The 24,285-nt window shown below is 42.8% G+C and overlaps 1 protein-coding gene across 1 annotated transcript in view; it reads right to left on the bottom strand.

Moving 5' to 3' along the window:
• The window catches only part of PITPNA (phosphatidylinositol transfer protein alpha), a 109,101-nt gene that overhangs the window by 83,148 nt on the left and 1,668 nt on the right, over positions 1 to 24,285 (bottom strand). Inside the window, 1 exon segment of the mRNA XM_040338389.1 lies at positions 7,937 to 7,967. Within this exon segment, the coding sequence (XP_040194323.1) occupies positions 7,937 to 7,967 (31 nt within the window).

Below are 24,285 nucleotides of genomic sequence, written 5' to 3'. Positions count from 1 at the left end.
GGCCAGAGAAAAACCCATATCGGTCGACCTCTAGTGTGGAGTGTCGTGCTCGCCCCCTCCCTTGGACTACAGGACGCTCTCTATGTTGCGGATAGAGAAAGGAGCTATGTGTTAGTGGGCGTCCTGACTCTCCTGTAGTTCATGGGAGGGGGCGAGCACGACACTCCACACCAGGGCAAAAGCCTTTCATTACTGTGTGGAGTTACAGACAGAAGAACAGGAAGTGAGGATTTCTCAGAAGAAATAAGGACATTTAAAAGCAAAATGGAAGGATGAGGTAAGTGACGGAGGACTGCACCAAGGTAAAGGACGCTATTTAGGAAAAAAAATAAAAAAATTGTACCTTTACAACCCCTTTAAACATCATGACAAATCAACTGAGGGTCTCAGAGTTTGGGTCGTTGAGCAGCAGAAAGGTTACAAAAACTCTGCTTCCATCTCGGCAAGTACTACTGTCCATGTCCCTGCAGCTAATCATTGGTGCATCCAGACTGCTGGTCCCCGCTGTTCCCTCATGCTTCTGCCACCCAGGTAATGGAGCAATTTTTACAAGTTTTCATGCAAGTGGGCTACACATTAAAATCTGTTTTTATTTGGTTATAACCTGGCACCCTTTCCCTTACCAGATCTGGTGCCTGCAAGCATGTGCATTAGCGAGATGACACCACTGCGCATCTGCAAAGGGCAGCTTGTTGTGGGAAAGGGCATCCCCCCACCCCAAAGCACAGGTGTGAATGAAGCAAAAAAGATCTCAGAAGCGTCTCCTGACCTCAATATGCAGGATGAATGCACCTGAAAGCAAACTGCATTTTCCCATCAACACAAGCCCCAATACTGATATTACAGCAACGGGCTGAATTTCACAGGGATTGCAAAGCCAACAGCACCTCATCATAATTCCCAACAAGACCCACCCATAACATCGACGCCATTTGCTGCATCTTGGCTCCTTCACAGAATATACCCATGCATCCAGCACATAAAGATCTGTACAAGACGTTGATATCACATGTGGCTTTTTTAAGGCAGCAGGTACCCAATACTGTCCCTGGAGACTGTGTAGGACCATTCAGAAAGCACAACTCATCTTGGGAGCCGGCTGTGAAGCATCAGGAAGTCACAGCTGGCTTCCCACAGTCAAGATGGCGGTGTCGGATCTCGGAGACCACCAAAGAACCAGGTGAAGACCGCGCTCGATCCCTGGACTGGGAAGTCTAGTATATAAAAAGTTGAAATATAGAGTATTTGTGATTGCTGACTTAACTTCTATTTTTTTATTTGTTTTTAACTGAAGTTCCTCTTTAAAATGTAACCCCTACATTTTAGAGTGCATGTAAAGACAAGACTTTTTTTCTTTAACCACTTCAATACCGGGCTTTTATACACACCTCAACACCGGGCCTATTCTGGCACTTCTCTTCTACATGTACAAATCATCATTCTTTTGCTAGAAAACTACGCAGAACCCCCAAACATTATATATGTTTTTTTAGCAGACACCCTAGGGAATAAAACGACGGTCATTGCAACGTTTTATCTTGCACGGTATTTGCGCAATCATTTTTCAAACGCCTTTTTTTTGGGAAAAAAATTGTTTCATGAATGAAAAAAATAACAAAACAGTAAAGTTAGCCCAATTTTTCGGTACTTAAAAATCTCCATAGGCAACGCTTTGAATTTTTTTACAGGTTACCAGTTTAGATTTACAGAGAAGTAGTGCTAGAATTATTGCTGTCACTCTAACGCACGCGGCGATACCTCACATTTGTAGTTTAAACTGCGTTTACATATGTCGGCGGTACTTACGTGTGCGTTCGCTTCTGCGCGCGAGCTACCGGGGAGTTTTAATTTTTTTTACTTATTTTTTTTTTACACTTTCTTTAATTATTATTCTTTTTTTTTTACTTTTATTCCTATTACAAGGAATGTAAACATCCCTTGTAATAGGAAATGTGTGTGACAGGTCCTCTTTATGGAGAGATGCGGGGTCAATAAGACCCCGCATCTCTCCTCCAGGCTGAAAAGCATGAGATCGGTGAAAAAAATGTCACCGATCTCATGATTAGTGTTGCTTACTAGCCGCAATCGCGGCTTTGTTTACTTACGGGTACCCGGGCGTGACGTCATCACATCGCGCCCGGGCCTCCGACCGTCAGAGATGACTGGTGACCATCTGGTCACCAGTCATCTCTATGCTTCCTGCCTGCGCCGGACGATTCTTTCTCCGGGCCCCCGATGGCACGAGAGAGCCCGGAGAAGCACCGGATGGCGGTGGGATGTCCCCTCCCGCCGCTTATAAGAACGATCTAGCGGCGAGAATTGCACAGAATATGTTGCACAGAATCGCTGGCATTAACGAATGATATCTGAATGATGCCTGCAGCTGCAAGCATCATTCAGATGTCCCCCCACAAAGCCCAGGACGTCATATGACGTCCACCCAGGATGGGAGATCCCATCTGTGGACGTCAAATGACTATGGGCGAGTATTGAAGTGATTAAAGAGTGTGAAATATACTAATATCCCTGCCAAATTGTTTATTGCTCTCAGCATCACTGCTGGGTAGATTCAACCTCTATTTGTCCTGGTGACCATGGTCGGCGAGACAGAAAGGGGGAAATCCTTCAATGGGGACAAATGTTCTGGTGACAACTAAGATTGGAGTTCCCCTCACTTCCTGTTGCAACTCCAGGACAGGAAGTGAAGAGAGACCTCCTCAACAGGAAACCAACAGTAAACAACCTGGCAGGGGTTTTAATCCTTCACCCTATAAAAAAAATAATAAATGTTGGCTAAACATACACTTTAAAGCAAAACTCTAGCCACAGACCAAAAGATTAAAATGAAAAGCCCATTAAAAGATAAAATAACAAAACCAGCTTTTGGTTTAATATTGAACTGTAATCCAGAAATATATTTTGCACATTACTTTTTTTGCTGCTGCTAGTTATTTTTATTCTAATGGCTAGCATCATTCAAGCCAACGCCTTTGAGCCCAGGTTGTCCTGGACCAGCCACAGCCTGTGATTTGACAGTGAAAAGAGAAGCAGCACAGTGCTGAGCTGCTTCCTCTTTCTATTAGCATGCTTCTTGTCAGCACAAACAGTTTTGTCTTCTTGTACTGCTTTTTTCTCTCATACTCCAGCCCTGCAGTAGAAAGGAAAAAGCTGATACCAGGTCAAATTCAGGTACAAGATCCCTTTCACACTGGAGTGGTGTCAGCGTTAGTGGTAAAGCTTTACCGCTGTTATAGCGGCGCTTTTCGGCCGATAACGGGGTGCATTTAACCCCCGCTAGCAGCCGAGGAAAGGGTTAACAGCACCCGTGTTGCGGCGCTGCCCATTCATTTCAATAGGCAGGGGCGGTGGAGGAGTGTATACACCGCTCGCGCTCCGCCCCAAAGATGCTGCTTGCAGGACTTTTTTCCTGTCCTGCAAGCGCACCGCCCCCAGTGTGAAAGCACTCAGGCTTTTACACTGGGGTGGCTTGAGAGGCATTTTACAGGCACTATTTTTTAACGCTGAGAAAAAAAAATCAGGAGGCTCGCCTGTCTAATGGCCCGTACACACGATCCGAATATCGGATGAAAACTGTCATCCAAGGAAAAATTGTACGGATTTTCGGATCGTGTGTACACTACTTTCATAAGCCGATCACGACAGTTCATCTGATATTATACGATTGGACATGCATGAAAATTTCCCCGTACGATTTTCATTTAGTCAGTATAGTTGTCGTCCGAAAATACAATACAAATACATTCAACACATGACATCACTTCCGATTTTTTTTTTTTTTTGTCGTATGAGAATTTGTGATTTTAGTAACCTATACAATTTCTACTTGCTACTATTACCCGCTTAAGGACCGCCTCCTGCACATTTACGTCGGCAGAATGGCACGGCTGGGCACATGCACGTACAGGTACGTCCTGCGCTAGTGCCCAGCCGTGGGTTGCAGGCGCGCGCCCGCGACCCGGTCCGAAGCTCCGGGACCCGATCGCCAGAGCTGAAGAACGGGGAGAGCTGTGTGTAAACACAGCTTCCCCGTTCTTCACTGTGGCGGCGTCATCGATCGTATGTTCCCTTTTATAGGGATACACAATCGATGACGTCACACCTACAGCTACACCCCCTTACAGTTAGAAACACATATTAGGTCATACATAACCCCTTCAGCGCCCCCTTGTGGTTAACTCCCAAACTGCAATTGTCATTTTCACAGTAAACAATGCATTTTAAATGCATTCTTTGCTGTGAAAATGACAATGGTCCCAAAAATGTGTCAAAATTGACCGAAGCGTCCGCCATAATGTCACAGTCACGAAAAAAAAAAAAAAAAAAAAAAAAAAAAAAAAAAATCGCTGATCGCCGCCATTAGTAGTAAAAAAATAAAAAAAAAATTAATAAAAATGCAATAAAACTATCCCCTATTTTGTAAACGCTATAAATTTTGCGCAGACCAACCGATAAACGCTTATTGCGTTTTTTTTACCAAAAATAGGTAGAAGAATACATATCGGCCTAAACTGAGGAAAAACATTTTTTATATATATATATATATATATATATATATATATATATATATATATATATATATATATATATATATATATATATATATATATATATATATATATATATATATATATATATATATATATATATATATATATATATATATATATATTTTTGGGGGATATTTATTATAGCAAAAAGTAAAAAATATAATTTTTTTTCACAATTGTCGCTCTATTTTTGTTTATAGCGCACAAAATAAAAACCGCAGAGGTGATCAAATACCACCAAAAGAAAGCTCTATTTGTGGGAAAAAAAGGCGCCAATTTTGTTTGGGAGCCACGTCGCACGACCGCGCAATTGTCTGTTAAAGCGGCGCAGTCCCGAAACCTGGCCAGGTCCTTTACCTGAGCGTTTTGTCGCCTGAAGCGCGACGCCCCAAAACGCTAGAGGGGAAAAAAATACATTATTCTCTATGGAGATGGTTCACATCTCCACTACAAAACGCCTGACGCCGAACGCCTGAAGCCCAAACAAGTTCTGGACCCTTTTTTGTCGCTCAAATTTGGGCGTTTGACATTGGTGAACCTAGACCTGAAAAATTCGCGGTAAAAAACGCTGCGTTTTGTCGCAGTAAAATCGCGGTAAAAAACGCTGCAAAGCGCTATGCTCAGATGTGAATGCAGCCTAAAGGTCCGGGTCTTAAGTGGTTAAGCGAAAAAAGTTGTACGATCTGTCGTACGATATTCGGATCGTGTGTACAGGCCATAAGTCTACAGAGATGACAAAAAGTGTCCGACTGTGAACTTATGGGAAAAATACATCATGTATACCAGTTGTTTCATTTTAGACCTCTCATAATAATTAAATACATATAGCTGGATTCAGGTAGGGGCCCGCATCTTTGCGGCGGCGTAGCGTAGCGTATTTACACTACGCCACCGTAAGTCAGAGAGGCAAGTACTGTATTCACAAAGTACTTGCCTCCTAAGTTACGGCGGCGTAGCGTGAATAGGCCGGCGTTAGCGCGCCTAATTCAAATGAGGATGTGGGGGGCGTGTTTTATGCATATTAACTGTGACCCGACGTGATTGACGTTTTTTTTACGAACGGCGCATGCGCCGTCCGTGTACAAATCCCAGTGTGCATTGAGTCAAAGTACGCCGCAAGGACGTATTGGTTTCGACTTGGACTTAAATTACGTCCAGCCCTATTCACGGACGACTTACGCAAAATTTTCAAATTTCGACACGGGAACGACGGCCATACTCAACATTGGCTACGCCACCTAGGGGGCATCTTTATCTTTAGGCGGCGTATCTCTTATGGAAACGGTGTATCTTAACTGCGACGGGCGCACGTACGTTCGTGAATAGGCGTATCTAGTTATTTACATATGTTACGCGGAACTCAATGGAAGCGCCACCTAGCGGCCAGCCTAAATATTGCACCCTAAGATACGACGGCGCAGGCTGTCGTATCTTAGATAGGTTTAAGTGTAGCTCAGTTTGAGAATACACTTAAACTTAGGACGGTGCAGATTCCGAGTTAGGCCGGCGTATCTACTGATACGCCGGCCAAACTCTCTCTGAATCCACCTAATAGACTTTTTCATTTCCAATATCAGAGCGGATAACTTAAACCCAGCTCAGGGTCTGTCATTCGAAGCACTATCTAGACCCAAGAGGCCAACAGATAACAATCAATTAAAGCTGATCCAGTGTAGTAACCATGGGGAACAGCCTTATAAATGCAGAAGAAGGGGAGGGGAGTAAAATAGGAAAGATAAAAAGGGAGAGGAAGGGAAAGAATAAGAGAGAAAAAAGAAAAAGGGGGATGGTGCATCCCACCCCGGCCAAAAGAGGGAGATAGCAGAGTAGGAAAAGCCCTTTCGTTGATATAAATCAATGTACAGTCGTGAGATAGGTGATCCAAGGGTCCCACACCCTGTCGAAAACCGCCACCCTATCGTTCAAAATGGCCGACATCCTCTCGTTCACCATGATCCATGACAATTTAGACTTCAACAGACAAAAGGGAACAGTGGGGGACCTCCAAGACTTGGCAATGGAGATTCTAGCTGCCACAAATATAAAAGCTATCAGTTTTTTCAAATGTTTTGATGTTCCCTCCACCGGGCGTCCCAGCAGTGCATGCAGAGGTGACTTAACAAGATTCACCTGAGTTAAAGAGTAGATAAAGTTATAAGTGCGTATCCAAAATCGTCTCACCCTTTGGCACGTCCACCAGATGTGGTACATAGTACCGTCCACACTACACCCTCTGAAGCACCGCGGAGACGCCCCCGGGACAAAACTAGCAATAAGCGCAGGGACCATATACCAACGCATTAGTACCCTAATAGACTTTTTAACATTACAAAAAGCTTATGGTCCTTTCATATAAAACACTAATGCCCCGTACACACCATCACTTTATGTGATGAAAAAAAACGAAATTTTTAAAAACGTCACTTTAATTGACCGTGTGTGGGGGAAAACGTTGTTTTATGTCTTGTAAAATACGACCAAAAAAAATTGAAGCATGCTTCAATTTTATGTGTCGTTTTTCAAAACGTCATTTTTTACTTCACAGAAATTGACCGTGTGTAGCAAAAAACGTCGTTTAAAACGACGTTTTTTCACCCGCGCATGCCCAGAAGCTACTTATGAAGCAAGCTTCAATGGAAAAAGTGGTGAGAACGTAACCTCGCTTTGCTAGAACATTGTGAGAAAAACGATGGTGTGTAGGCAACTTCGTCTTTGAAAATTGAAGTTTCAAAAACGTCGTTTTTTACTTCACAGAAAATGTCTTTTTTTTCCATCACATAAAGTGATGGTGTGTACGGGGCATAACATGTCAAACTGCATAGAGTTGAAAAACAAAACTGCAAAGTAACATCAGATTCGCAATACCGACTGTTGAATCAAATGCAAAAAAAAAAACCTGTACAGATATTTTGTACACATGTGGAAACAGTCATAACTAGCCTGTCAAAGGCCCGGCAGGTACTTAAAGGGTTTTCTTGATGAGCAGGTTGAACAATTGACTGGTGTGACTGGTTTAACAAACAGTATCCATGGCAATCTGCAGCTAATCAATGATTTACAGTATGCTCTAACAATTACACTGTACGCTTCATGCTTCACTTAACTGGACCTTTGTTATGGAACCTAAAGCTTTTCCCTAAATCAAGTGTGCTGGCCAGTGACAGCTAGAGTACTTGTATTTACTGTAAAACAGTAAAAAGGATAAAAAAGTAATTGTTGGGTATGATTGCAGCTGAACGGGTTAGGAAGCGACTCGGACTGGAAGCAATTGTGACAGAGCAAGTTTCACCTAGAGCTAAACGTATATGACTAATGCAAAGTACAACAAAAAAAAACACACAATTATAAAAATAAATGATTGGTCTTACCTCCTCCACCGATACTGGCAACACAACTCGGCTGCAAGAAAATAAAAATGTATATAAGAACATTTAACAAATGTTAAACTTTACATATATCAAGACACAAACACCATTAGCTGGAAAATTCATCCATTCATTCATCAGTCAGAGCTTTGACCTCTAACCTCTATCTTTTCAGCATTCAGCGCGTAGACAGCAAGCAGAACTACTCAAGCCTGGTACACACTAATAGTTGTTTATTCCATTTAATCCGACGCACTAATGGTCTGACATTAGTACAGCGATTTTCCCTTCTGAGCAGTTGTGTTCTGAGAGCTGGACGGCCCCCCTGCCAGAAGACACCATTGGCTGAGAGCGCTGATCGGGAGACGGTCGGCTACTGGATTTCCAGCATGCACGGCCGGCTTCTGTCATACACACAGGCCAAATGTCAGCTGGCTTTTATTGAACTGGCCGATGTCTCCTGACATTTGGGCCATGTGTACTAGGCAATAGTCTTATTTATAGGAGGTTGACCGATATGGGTTTTTCTCTGGCCGATGGCGATATTTAGAAACCGGGGTGGCCAATGGCCGACATATGCCTGACGAGTTTTTGCGGCCGATGGCACTGGTACATGGCACTGACAGATGGCACTGATTGGCAGGTGGCGCTAATTGGCACTGGAAGGTTTCACAGCCAATAGTGTAACTGTAAAACTGAATGTTCTCTGCATCGCTGCGGTGTGCGAAACTGTTTGGAGAGAAAGGAGCTGACAAATTCAGTGTGATGTCGAAGGTGGGCGGGACCCAGCAGCTATCCAGCCAATGATTGGGCTGTTTAAGAAAGGGGCGGGCCACATACACGTAGCGGCCTGCCCAGATTCCATCCCATTGGCAGGTGTTCGATAGCCCATCCCAGACATCCAACCTCAATTGTGACAGCTCCTCTCTCTCTCTCCCTACAGTTTCACACACTGTGGCGCTGCTCTGCTCTGCCAACAGTGTGGAGAAGGGAGGAGGATTCTCCACACTCTAATGGGAGTTGCAAGTCTTCTCCGTGCTGTCTTTTCCCACCCGTGCTGCCTTCTGCCCCCGTGCTCCGTGCTGCCTTCTGCCCCCATGCTCCGTGCTGCCTTCTGCCCCCATGCTCCGTGCTGCCTTCTGCCCCCATGCTCCGTGCTGCCTTCTGCCCCCATGCTCCGTGCTGCCTTCTGCCCCCATGCTCCGTGCTGCCTTCTGCCCCCATGCTCCGTGCTGCCTTCTGCCCCCATGCTCCGTGCTGCCTTCTGCCCCCATGCTCCGTGCTGCCTTCTGCCCCCATGCTCCGTGCTGCCTTCTGCCCCCATGCTCCGTGCTGCCTTCGTCCCCCGTGCCGCCTTGTCCCCCGTGCTCCGTGCTGCTTTCGTCCCCCGTGCTCCATGCTGCCTTGTACCTTGTGCCGCCTTGTCCCCCGTGCCTCCATTTAAAAAAATAAATAAAAATGCTGCCACTGTCACATGACATTAAAATAAAGTATCGGTATCGGCGAGTACTTGAAAAAAAGTATCGGTACTTGTACTCGGTCTCAAAAAAGTGGTATCGGGACAACCCCAATACATACTCTTTAACCACAATTTGTGAGGCAATTCTAAACAAGCCATGCACTTACGCCTCAACTGTTAATGACACCTAACTAATTGACTAACTCATTATTTATAATCTTGTCTTAGACATTGACCAACTCATTTGCCGTTCATTCAAGGAATTTTGATCTATTAATCCACACCCTTTTTCCTCTCTTTCGAGGGATTTCTTCTCAGCTTCTGCTGTGACTACGAGCCTAGGAAGCGTACGGAAAACTCCCCAATGAAAAGAAGAGGTGTCAAAATAACTGACAGGGCATAAATACCTTCCTTTATTCAAAACAATAAAAAAAAGTTTTGGCTTTAGTTCTACTTTAAGAGAAAGAGGAACCCATTGGGTCAAATATGATATAAGGATATGAATAAAATACAGCAATCATGCACTTTTTAAAAGAAAAATGAGAAAGATAACCATATGCTATAGACTACATTACTTCCACATTAGACCAGCCATAGATGCTTTGAATCTTAGCCAGTTCAGTAGGAACCGCTCAACTTGGGTACAACCAGCCTGCTGGATTCTCCTTGCGATTATCGCTAGTGGTTGTTATAGCCGCTAGCAATAAATTCCATCATCTCCCGGCGGGGACAAGGTCTCGGCAGGAGGGATTCCTCTGTTAGCACTGTGTGCCGATGGGGGATTTGTGCATGGTTGCAGGAAAGAAAGTTGCACCATCTATGGCCTGCTTTATTCTCCAGCATTCACAAAGGTCCTCTGGCTTATACCGCGTTTCCCCGAAAGTAAGACCTACCCCCAAAATAAGACCTAACCCAATTTTCAAGGAGGGCTGCAATATAAGCCCTACCCCGAAAATAAGCCCTAGCGTGTGTGTTTCTGTAATCTAATCTGTAGTCAAATACCTTCGGTATACAGTGACACTCGGCTCAGCTTATCTCCTCCTCTTTCCCTTCCTGTCAGCAGGGGATCTCGCCCTCCCTCCCTCTGCAATGCTCGGATCACCGCAGGCTATAAAAGTGCAGAGGAGCACTCAGCTGATCTCCTTCTCCTGCTTGTCAGCGGGGGGATCTCCGCCCCCTTCTCTCTGCAATGCTGGTTCGCGGCGGGCTATGGAAGCGCTGAGGGGCACTCAGATGATGTTTTCTTCTCCTGCTTGTCAGCAGGGATCTCAGGCCCCCCTCCCTCTGCAAAGCTGGATCGCAGCGGGCTATGTAAGGTGCCGAGGGGCGCTTAGCTGATGTTTTATTTTCCTGCCTGTCGGTGGGGGATGTCTGCCCCCCCTCCCTCTGCAATGCTTGGATCGTGGGAGAGAGCTCCAGCCGTCTATGGAAGCGCCGAGTGGCGCTGTAAGAAGGTATGCGACACAGAAACACACACCTTTTTCATGATATTCTACTGTAATAGAAAGGATTCTTGGAGTTTACAACCGCGTTTGATTCACTTCACATGGGGATTCCTGCCAGGCAGGCAGGGAGAGGGGGCAAGAAGAAGGCATGTGAAATGGTAAGCCCTACCCCGAAAATAAGCCCTACTGTGTTTTTGATTGCCAACATTAATATAAGACCCGGGCTTATTTTCTGGGAAACACGGTATAGGAGAGGAGATAACTATATAGATACCTGCAAAAGGCAGTGTGGATGTTTTAGTGCTGACAGTTTTCAATGGCAACTGTCGCAATCTGCCAGTGTAAAAACTGTATCCAAAATGGTCAAGTTACAGAACAATGAAACATAACACTGATCAATAAAGATTTATAAGGAAACACAAGGTAACCTTGACCTATTTTCTATACAATGAGAGTTCTGGGAAACCACTGAATAGCCCTGGGTATTTTTTTAATGCTTTGAAATATCTATTAGTTTCCATGTGACTGGGCCTTGGAGAAACACAGGACCATCTGAAACTCAAGTAGAAAATTATACATATTGACAATGCATGCAACATATACAGTGCCTTGAAACTTTCCACATTTTGCCATGTCACAAGAAAAAAAATGTAAAATGTATTTTATTGGGATTTTATATGATAGACCAACACAAAGTGGCACATAATTGTGAAATGGAAGAAAAATTATATATGGTTTTCAATTCTTTTTTTTTTTTTACAAATAAATATCTGAAAAGTGTGATGTGCATTTATATTCAGCCCCCTTTACTCTGATACCCCTAACTAAAATCTAGTGGAACCAATTGCCTTCAAAATTCACCTAATTAGTAAAGAGAGTCCACCTGTGTGTAATTTAATCTCAGTATAAATACAGCTGTTCCATGAAGCCCTCATTTTTTTTTTTGAGAAACTTAGTGAACAAACAGCATCATGAAGGCCAGGGAAAACACTAGCCAGGTCAGGAATAAAGTTGTGGAGAAGTTTAAAACAGGGTTAGGTTATAAAACAATATCCCAAGCTTTGAACATCTCACAGAGCACTGTTCAATCCATCATCTGAAAATAGAAAGGGCTAGATTCAGGTAGATTTGCCTATTGTTACGGCGGCGCAGCGTATCGTATTTACGCTGCGCCGCCGTAAGTTAGAGAGGCAAGTGCTGTATTCACAAAGCACTTGCCTCCTAACTTACGGCGGCATAGCGTAAACGGGGCCGGCGTAAGCGCGCCTAATTCAAATGAGGATGAGGGGGGCGTGATTTAAATTAATCTTGACCCCGCGTATTTTACGTTTTTTACGAACGGCGCATGCGCCGTTCGTGAAAGAGTCCCAGTGCGCATGCTCGAAATTCCGCCGCAAATCACGTCCAGCCCTATTTGCGAACGACTTACGCAAACAACGTAAAAAATTCAAAGCGGGAACGACGTCCATACTGGCTGCGCCTCCTAATAGCAGGAGTAACCTTACGCCGAAAAAGCCTAACGTAAACGACGTAACAAAATTGCGCCAGGCGTACGTACGTTTGTGAATCGGCGTATATCTAGGTCATTTGCATATTCTACGCCGAAAACAACGGAAGCGCCCCTAGCGGCCAGCGTAAAATTGCACACAATTATACGCCGCCGTATTCAAGTTACGTCGGCGTAGGAAGCCTATTTTTTCAATGTATCTGCCTTTGAGAAATCGGCGTAAAGATACGACGGCGCAGATTTTAAATTACGGCGGCGTATCTGGAGATACGCCGCCGTAACTTGTTGCTGAATCTAGCCCAAAGAGTTTGGCACAACGGCAAACCAACAAGACATGGCCGTCCACCTAAACTGACAGGCTGGGCAAGGAGAGCATTAACCAGAGAAGAAGCCAAGAGGCCCATGGTAACTCTGGAGGAGCTGCAAAGATCCACAGCTCAGGTGGGAGAATCTGTCCACAGGACATCTATCAGTCTTGCACTCTACAAATCTGGCCTTTATGGAAGAGTGACAAGAAGAAAGCCATTGCTGAAAGAAAGCCATAAGAAGTCCAGTTTGCGAGAAGCCATGTGGGGGACACAGCAAACATGGAGAAGAAGGTGCTCTGATCAGATGAGACCAAAATTGAACTTTTTGGCCTAAAAGCAAAAAAACTATGGGCTGGATTCTTAAAGCACTTACGCCAATGTATCTACTGATACGCCGCGTAAGTGCACGGATGCGCCGTCGTATCTATGCACCTGATTCTGCAAGTAAGATACGCCTGAATTTTGGCTTCACACGACCGACGTAAGTTTCCTACGCCGTCGTATCTTGGGCGCATATTTACGCTGGCCGCAAGGGGCGCTTCCATTGATTTATATATGTAAATTGAGATATGCCGATTCACGAACGTACTTACGCCCGCCGCTGTAATCTTCGCAGTTTACGTAAGGCGTACGTCCGGCGTAAAGTTAAGACTCATAAAGCAGGTGTAAGTCATGTTAGGGTATGGACGTTGGAACAGCAATTTTACGTCGTTTACGTAAGTCGTACGTGAATGGGGCTGGGCGTAGGTTACGTTCACGTCGTAGGCCTTGAGCCATTGTATCTTAGGGAGCAAATTCGACGTAATTCTGCGCATGCGCCGTTCGTTCGGCCCATCATTTGCATGGGGTCAAGCTTGATTTAAATGGATCACGCCCACTTCCTTCCTACTTTGAATTAGGCGGGCTTACGCCGGACAATTTACGTTACGCCGGCGCAACGTTGGGAGCGAGTGCTTTGTGAATGCTGTTCTTGCCTCTCAATGTTACGTTGGCGCCCGCACAAATTTACGCTGCTTTACGCGAATCCAGCCCTATGTGTGGTGGAAAACTAACACTGCACCTCACCCTGAACACACCGTATTCGGCCGCTAGCGGTATGGTTTTAACAAATGTTCGATGTGAGCTTGTTGTCGGAAAATCCGACTGTGTGTAGGCTCCATCGGACATTTCCGACAACAAATGTTTGAGAGCTGGTTCTCAATTTTTTCCGTCAACAAAAGTTCTTGTCGGAAATTCCGGTTCTAAGTAATTTTCTAGCAAAAAAGAATAAATAAAACGATTTTAACTTGCAAGCAACAAGCGTCAGAAAAAGGCTTATGCAGCGTGAAAAAAAAAAAGGCTCTAGCAAAGCGTGGTGACGTACAACACGTACAACGGCACTATAAAAGGGAAGTTCCATTCCGATGACGCCACCCTTGGGGCTGCTTTTGCCGATTTTGTGTTAGTAAAAGACGATTCGCACTTTTCTGTCTGTTACAGCGTGATGAATGTGCCATTTCCATTATGAACGGTAGTTTTACCAGAACGAGCGCTCCCGTCTCATAACTTGCCTCTGAGCATGCGCGTTATTTTCTCGTCGTTAAAGCCCACACGCGATCCTTTTTTTACGACGTTAAAACCGACAACGTTAAAAACGACGTGAAAATTTAGAGCATGTTCTAAATTGTTAATGCCCATTTTTTACGTCGTGAAAAATGCTCTGGAGCCCACACACGATAATTTTTAAATGACATTAAAGAAAAAACTTCATTTTTTACATCCCGCAAAAAAAGGTCGTGTGTATGCGGCATATAAACGAAAAAACAAATGCCTCGTACACACGACCGGTTTTTCTGTCGGGAAAACTGCCATGACAGCTTTTGGCTGGGAAAACCAGCCGTGTGTATACTCCATCACAGTGTTCCCGACAGGAAAACCGCCGGGAAAAATGAGAACATGTTCTCTTTTTTTCCTGGCGGTTTTTAAGCCAGTAGTTTCCCTATGGTGAAAAGCTCTCATGGCATTTTTCCAGTCGGGAAACCCGGCCGTGTGTAGGGGGAAAAAAGTTACTGATCAGGTTCTCGGTTTTCCAGGCGGACATTTTACCGCCGGGAAAACCGATCGTGTGTACAAGGCATCTAAGTGAAAAACTGCCAAGATATCATATCATCGTCATTATTATTGATGCACTTCTGCTTTATGTCAATCATTGACGCAATTTCCGCCTCTGTGGAACGCACGCCTACAGTGGCGAACTCGGATGTCTTTTTACCGATGCCTGTCTGGCAGATATACTGTAAGTGGCACCTGTAATGCGCTTGATAATTTATCTTAGCGGTATTTCACTATGAGATTTTTCTCTATTTCCCCATCTATGGGTGGAAGAAGTTCTTTGAGAAAATATCCTACACATCCCCAGATCAATAGATCACTGTGTTTTTGAACCCAGACTGCGAAGCTGAGGGTCACCTCACATTTTGCAAGCACCATTGCACTTTTTTTCCCCCATATAAAGCACTTTATAGATGTGAGCATATTTTATATAAATTTGTTGTATTATTGATTTTGTACGGCATAAACATATTCGTTGTATATGACGCTAATCACCATGATGTGCATTGAAAAATGTATGCCGCTAGCACTGTTCCATATTTTCCAATACCTATAGGTTACAGTACCTTTGCACAGCGGCTGCCGTTTTGTATTTTTATATTTATTTTTATTTAGCACAAGTTTTTAAATAGTTTATATTTTTAGTCTTTAACCACTTAAGGACCCCCTCCTGCACATATACGGCAGCAGAATGGCACGGCTGGGCACATCCACGTACAGGTACGTCCTGTACTAGTACCCAGCCGTGAGTCCTGGGCGTGCACCCGCGACCCGGTCCGAAGCTCCGTGACTGGGACCGCGGGACTCGCGGACCCGATCGCCGCTGGAGTACGGGGAGAGCCGTGTGTAAACACAGCTTCCCCGTTCTTCACTGTGGCGGCGATCGTGTCATCCCTTTTATAGGGGGACACAATCGATGACGTCACACCTACAGCCACACCCCCCTACAGTTGTAAACACACTTCAGGTCACACATAACCCCATCAGCGCCCCCTGTGGTTAACTCCCAAACTGCAACTGTCATTTTCACAATAAACAATGCATTTTAAATGCATTTTTTGCTGTGAAAATGACAATGGTCCCAAAAATGTGTCCGAAGTGTCCGCCATAATGTCGCAGTCACGAAAAAAATCGATAATCGCCGCCATTAGTAGTAAAAAAAAAAAAAATTTATAAAAATGCAATAAAACTATCCCCTATTTTGTAAACGCTATAAATTTTGCGCAAACCAACCGATAAACGCTTATTGCAATTTTTTTTTACCAAAAATAGGTAGAAGAATACGTATCGGCCTAAACTGAGGGAAATTTTTTTTTTTATATATATATATTTTTGGGGGATATTCATTATAGCAAAAAGTAAAAAATATTGCATTTTTTTCAAAATTGGCGCTCTATTTTTGGTTATAGCGCAAAAAATAAAAAACGCAGAGGTGATCAAATACCACCAAAAGAAAGCTCTATTTGTGGGGAAAAAAGAACGCCAATATTGTTTGGGAGCCACGTCGCACGACCGCGCAATTGTCAGTTAAAGCGACGCAGTGCCGAATCGCAAAAAGGGGCCTGGTCTTTTACCTGCATTTTGGTCCGGGTCTTAAGTGGTTAAATGGTTAAACTGACCTCATTTGCAGACCGAAGTTCACCCCTTTGATCTGTAAATGAACGAAAAGATACAATGGGGGTCATTTACTAAAGGCAAATCCACTTTGCACTACATGTGCACTTGAAAGTGCAGTCGCTGTGGATCCGAGGGGAACATGCAAGGAAATAAAAAACAGCATTTTAGCTTGCACATGATTGGATGATAAAATCAGCAGAGCTTCCCCTCATTTCAGATCTACCCCTCAGATTTACAGTGACTGCACTTTCAGGTGCACTTGTAGTGCAAAGTGGATTTGCCTTTCGTAAATAACCTCCAATGATTCTTCTTCTCTCTCTGCGTTGATAAAAAAAAAGCAGCCGGCAATGTTTGACAGTTGTGAGCAGGGAACTGCTCTGCACTTGTTACATGAATCGTGGAAATGCTGGATTGAGATCGTGTGGGGGGCTGAATCGAGATCGCGATTTTTATTTATTTTTTAACGATCAATCGTGCAGCTCTAATTACCACATGCGATAATTTATGCAAACGAGTCACGCGACTGTGTTATCGCATGTGGTAAACGTTGGTAAATTGACCACAAAGACCAACAATATGTGCATATGCACGGTTATGATATCATGTTCGACACTGACAAGATGGTAAATTAGAACTGAATTTTGGCTCTGTAGCAATTAATGGAAAATGAATAAATTATAATGGTTCTTAGGTTTGTAGGTGGCATCTGAGATCATAAGAGGCAACAAGACAAGTGTACTATACAACAGGGGAGAAGGTTTATGTACTTGTTGGCCCAGGCAACCCTGTCAGCTCCTTGAGTTTGGTCATTTAATCCCTACAGTGCAGCTCTGCTAACACAGACTGTAGGGACAATGTGTTCAATTGTGTCAAAGAATGCAGAAAGACCTGGAATTAAACAAAGCCTCAGGATAGGACAACTCTATATGCTGGGAAGCATTACCCCCCCCCCCCCCCCAAAATAAATAAATAAATATAAAGTGTGTGGCCCGGATTCAGAAAGATGAGCGGATCTTTCTGCGGGCGCGACGCATCTCAGATACGTTACGCCGCCGTAAATTAGGGCGCAAGTTCCGTTTTCAGAAAGAACTTGCGCCCTAAGTTACGGCGGCGTAAGCCCGCCTAATTCAAATGGGGATGATGTGGGCGTGTTTTATTTTAATTTGATGTGACCCCGTGTATTTTACATTTTTTACGATCGGCACATGCGCCGTTCGTGAAAGAATCCCAGTGCGCATGCTCGAAATTACGCCGCAAATCGTCATTGCTTTAGACGTGAACGTAACTTACGTACAGCCCTATTCGCCAACGACTTACGCAAACGATCTCAAATTTTTAAAACTCGACGCGGGAACGACGTCCATACTTAACATAGGATACCCCTCATATAGCAGGGGTAACTTTACGCCAGTAAAAGCCGGACGTAAAAAAAAAGCGCCGGGCGGACGTACGTTTCTGAATCGGCGTATCTACCCAATTAGCATATTCCTCGCAAAAATATACGGAAGCGCCACCTAGCGGCCAGCGTAAATATGCATCCTAAGATATGACGGTGCAAGACACTTACGCCAGTCGGATCTTAGGGAAATCTATGCGTAACTGACTCAGTCGCATAGATACGACGGCCCGCACTCAGAGATACAACAGCGTGTTTATAAATATATATATATATATTTTATGAAAATTTGTTCATATATATTTTCATAAAAAAATTTAAATAATATTTTATATATATATATATATAAATATAAAATATTATTTCAATTTTTGTTATGAAAATATATATGAAAAAATGGTAATATAATAATAATATATTTTTTCATAAAATATAAATATATAAGAAATATTATATTATTTCTATTTTTTTATGAAAATATATATGAAAAATATATTATTTTTTCATATATATTTTCATAAAAAAAAATAAAAACAATATATATAAAATTTATGAAAAAATATATTATAATTTTTTCATATATATTTTCATAAAAACAAGTGTGTGTGTGTGTATATATATATTTTGTTTTTATTTTTTTATGAAAATATATATGAAAAAATAATATATTTTTCATATATATTTTCATAAAAAAAAATAGAAATAATATTATATTTTTCATAAAAATAAATAAATAAATAAATATATATATATATATATATATATATATATATATATATATATATATATATATATATATATATATATATGATAAATATTATATTTCTATTTTTTTTATGAAAAATATAATATTATTTCTATTTTTTTATGAAAATATATATGAAAAATATATTATTTTTTCATATATATTTTCATAAAAAAATAAAAACAATAATTATATATATATATATATATATATATATATATATATATATATATATATATATATATATATATATATATATATATATATATATATATATTATTGTTTTTATTTTTTTATGAAAATATATGTGAAAAAATATATTATATAATAATAATAAAAAACAAAACAGATATGATGAACTATTTGCGGCTATAGAGAAAGAAAAGCCAGCATATTATCTCCTAGCACCCAAAGACAAAGCCGTCACCTTCACACCTCGTCTAGTTCAGCATTCTTTATTTCAGCGTCTATGTGAATTTACAGATTCTAGTAAGGATCTGTAAAAATAGATACATAAAAAATCAGTCTAACTCCTGCTTAGCCCACAAGTAGCAGATGACAGGATGGCAGATCATGAGAGGACAGGCAGCACAAAGCTTCCGAGATCTGTGACCCCATTGCACATCTAGTCAGCATTAAATTCATGTAAACACCCTGAGAATCATCCTGAAAAGCCGCACACTGCTGTGGAATGCCCTTGTCACAACACAAAGCAAGTATCGGAGGAAATAATACTGGGGCCTCTGCAACCAGATTGCACCTTTTCTACATAAGGTTATCTGCTCACTATGGACAACACATACTGTCTGCTTCCCACAGCATTAGACATCAATGTAGTCTCAATCTCAATCATAGTCCACAATGTTATTGTAATTAGGTAATATCAACATAATTTGTTGTCTCTCAGGCTATGACAAATGACTCCTGAAAGGCTTCCAAAGGGTGTCATTCACTATTCAGAGAGGTGTGCCTGGGAGCAACCCAAACTCAACATCTTTGCCAAGATATGTTGCTGAATTGCTTAATGAAGCAATGACTTCAAATAAAACATTAAAGACAGTTTTACTGTAGATAATACTACGCCGATCATCTAGGGTTACACTAGATTTAAGAAAGTGGGACTTTGCCAATTTTCTAAATGTGGCGACACAGTCACGAATTGCATGACGCAAAATGCCAAGGTTTTCCCTGATTCTCATCAAGACATGGCAGTGAGAGTATGCAATCAGAAAGAGAAAAAAAAAATGTGTGCGTTTGTGTATAATATTAATATATATAAATATATATATATATATATATATATATATATATATATATAAATATATATATATATATATATATATATATATATATATATATATATATATATATATATATATATATATATATATATATATATATATATATATATACACATACATACATACACACACACACATTTAAAACTATCACTCCTTGTCTGTTTTCAGAATCGTTCTTACACCAAGTCATCTATGAAAAAAAATTCAAGATCATCATCTACTATCACCCTTCACCTCAATTTCCAGAGGCATTTTACAGCAACATGTACTTCCTATGTATATTTTAGATGTTACTCAATTTAGCAACATTTAAAGCAGCCAATCTTAACCAGAGTTCCATGAAACCATACAGTTCCTTGGTTTCTAGGGGTTCCTGGAGTTGCCCTCCTTCGGATGGTGCCTCCATAGCAAACAGCATGACCCAATCATCTTTTTTTTAGCTGTCTGTAGGTATGGCATTCTGGCCACTACGGTAAGGGGGACAATCTTCCCCAATCACTACGATAGGGGGCGTCCTCCCTACCAATTCAAGGGGGCGCCCTCCACACAGACCACCAATTCAAGGGGGCGCCCTCCACACAGACCACCAATTCAAGGGGGCGCCCTCCACACAGACCACCAATTCAAGGGGGCGCCCTCCACACAGACCACCAATTCAAAGAGGCGTCCTCCCCAACGACCACCAATTCAAGGAGGCGTCCTCCCCAACGACCACCAATTCAAGGAGGCGTCCTCCCCAACGACCACCAATTCAAGGAGGCGTCCTCCCCAACGACCACCAATTCAAGGAGGCGTCCTCCCCACCGACCACCAATATAAGGGGACGCCCTCCCCACCGACCACCAATATAAGGGGGCGTCCTCCCCACCAACCACCAATATAAGGGGGCGTCCTCCCCACCGACCACCAATATAAGGGGGCGTCCTCCCCACCGACCACCAATATAAGGGGGCGTCCTCCCCACCGACCACCAATATAAGGGGGCATGCATCTCACTGACCACCAATGTAAATGGCCATGCTTCCTACTGACCACCAATGTAAGCTGCATTCTACCTACAGACCACCTATGTAGGGGGAATGCTTCCTACCTAACTATATATACATAGAATTTGAGCATTGTGAGCCTATTGCTTGTCCTCGATGAATCAAAGTACACTTGTACTGAGAAACACGGAGACCGCCATTGACTTCCTGAAATGCCATCTGCTTGGCAATCTCTGGCTTCAGGATTTTGAGTCACCAAAACAAGTATACAGCCAATATAATCAGAAGAACTGCTATCAATCAATGACACACACAGGGAAGTGGATTCCGTTTGATAGTTAAGTCACAATGGCAAATTATTGATCACATCTCCGATTCCATCATGTCATAATCCAATCATATTTGTGAACAAAGTATCTCAGTGCTGCTTATCGATACATACCAATCTATAATATTCTCCATGGCCGATCGGATACGATCAAACTAAGTCAATCTAAATAGATCTATCGGATAGGACGCTATGGCTATTTCATTGTTTATTATTTACTTTGTGCCCTTGCATTGCATCAGCGTTGCTCTACGCAGATTAGCGCAGATCCATTGAGACAGTGGGAATGAGCCCTAATAGTGGTCACACATGCCTCCATTTTATTACCCAGTTGAAAATGAATGAATAATAAAAAAAATAAAAAAAAATGGGTAATAAAATGGAGGCATGTGTGACCACTATTAGGGCTCATTCACACTGTCTCAATGGATCGTCGCTAATCTGCGTAGAGCAACGGCGATGCAATGCAAGGGCACAAAGTAAATAATAATAATCAGTGCACTCTGTTTAGACCACAACCCTGCGCTAAGGTGGGCTGTGTTGCCAAAAAAATAGACATATGGGAAACACTGAATCTAATGCCGCGTACACACGGTCGTTTTTCGGCATTAAAAAAAATGACATTTTTTAGCATGTCCAAAAGATGAAATTTTTCCAACTTCATCATTAAAAACGATGTTGCCCACACACCATCGTTTTAGAAAAATGATGAACAAAGCGCGGTGACGTACAACACGTACGACGGCACTCTGAAGGGGAAGTTCTATTCGCCTTTGGGCTGCTTTTAGCCGATTCCGTGTTAGTAAAAGACGATTCGCGCTTTTCTGTCTGTTACAGCGTGATGAATGTGCTTACTCCATTATGAACGGTAGTTTTACCAGAACGAGCGCTCCCGTCTCATAACTCGCTTCTGGGCATGCGCGGGTTTAAAACGACGTTTTAGCCCACACACGATCATTTTTTACAACCCGAAAAACGACATTTTAAAAAACGACAATAAAAAATGCAGCATGCTCGAATTTTTTTTTGTCGTTTTTCAGAAGCCGAAAAACGATGTGAAGCCCACACACGATGATTTTAAATGACGTTTTTTTCATGCCGAAAAACGACCGTGTGTACGCGGCATTAGTCTCATTGAAACGATGAGCCTGGTCACTTGTGTCACCGAAATTGCAGCTACACTACAGAACCGTGTCCCCAAATATATGGCAATCCTAGACGGAGCACTTTCTCCAATCAGGATTCGATTTTACACTCCTAGAACCCAGGAGTACCATCTATTGTTACCCAGGGGGTCTTCAGACCCTAATCATTTTAGAACTTCCAGAACCCCCAGGAATCCTCTTTCCCTCTTCCCATCCCATTCTACCTTTGTCCCTCAACCTACAATTTTTACAAAGCTTTATAAACATGTGCAAACATGACCAGACTAATATGTACATGCCATCAATGATTACATAGTTACATAGTTGGTGAGGTAAAAAAAAAAAAAAGACAAGTCCAACCTGATCTAATATGTGTACTTGTAAAGCATCCTCACGCTTTTGTTCTACTGCGACCTGATTGTTAGCTCCTCTGTTCGATATTGTGTGCCTTATGTTGTAAATGTATGAATAGAAATCTTGAATAAGAAAAATACACATATACATATCTAGACTTTTAGGCCCCATTTACACCTAGCGTATGTCAACCGTGCGTTTTTTCATGCAATGCGCCTAGGATAGCCCATTGGTTTTAATAGGCTGCCCCACACGTGGCAAAGTGCAGCGCTACTGGTTGGTATAGTGTTTACAGTGTATCTTTGCTGCATTTGTTGCGCATGGCAAAACACGTGTTTACAGCGCCAGTAAAGACACCTCAAGTGCGAAACGTGTTCCTGGAATGCGCAGGTGTGAACGGAGCCGGACGCAGGGCAACCCGCTGCGGTGTACAACTTGAATAACACATCATTTTTGTGTCACTTCAATAAAAAAATAAAGTAAACCGCATCCTGCGTTGTAACATTACACTTCCCCTACACAACAAAAATCAGCCTGCGTGCGATTTATGCCGCGTACACACGGTCGTTTTTTGTCTTGTCAAAAACGTAGTTTTTTCTCATGAAAAAAAATGACGTTTTTCAAACTTCATTTTAAAAAACGACGTTGCCTACACACCATCGTTTTTTCAAAATGCTCTAGCAAAGCGCGGTTACGTTCAGCACGTACGACGGCACTCTGTTCCATTCAAGCTTGCGTCATAACTTGCTTCTGAGCATGCGCAGGTTTAAAAACGTTGTTTTAAACATTGTTTTACCCACACACACTATCATTTTAAATGACACAAAAAACGACATTTTGAAAAACGACATAAAAAATAATTGAAGCATGTTCGAATTTTTTTTTGGTCGTTTTTCAGAAGACAAAAAACTACGTTTTGCCCACACACGATCATTTTAAATGACGTTTTTTAAAACGTTTTATTTCATCACAAAAAACGACCGTGTGTACGCGGCATTAGTGTCATCTAGGCAGCTGTCACCAGAACAGGCGTTCTGTTTTTTTGCATGACACGGATAGGGCACCCCATCGGGTTGTCCTACACACGGCAAAGTAGCTTGTTGACATTAAGGATGAGCTCAGGCGTGTTCGCAACTCCACGCATCCGCGTCCACCAGGGAGCCGACACTCTGCCGCGCTAATCACAGGTAGTGAGAAATTTTGCGATCTGTGCAGCCGTGGATCGGGAAATGCGTCGCTGCCTGTGATTAGCGCTGCGGAGTGTCAGCTTCCTGGCGGGCACGTGGACTGTGCGAACGCGCCGGAGCTCATCCTTACTCACTGCCTGTGATAAGCGCTGCGGAGTATCAGCTTCCTGGCAGGCACGTGGACTATGCGAACACGCCGGAGCTCATCCTTACTCACTGCCTGTGATAAGCGCTGCGGAGTATCAGCTTCCTGGCAGGCACGTGGACTATGCGAACACGCCGGAGCTCATCCTTACTCACTGCCTGTGATAAGCGCTGCGGAGTATCAGCTTCCTGGCAGGCACGTGGACTATGCGAACACGCCGGAGCTCATCCTTACTCACTGCCTGTGATAAGCGCTGCGGAGTGTCAGCTTCCTGGCGGGCACGTGAACTGTGCGAACACGCCGGAGCTCATCCTTACTCACTGCCTGTGATAAGCGCT

Source organism: Rana temporaria, chromosome 2, assembly GCF_905171775.1.
Source record: "Rana temporaria chromosome 2, aRanTem1.1, whole genome shotgun sequence".
Lineage (NCBI taxonomy): Eukaryota > Metazoa > Chordata > Amphibia > Anura > Ranidae > Rana > Rana temporaria.
Note: the sequence above shows the minus strand (reverse complement) of the source record. Positions and strands in the feature narration are given on the sequence as shown.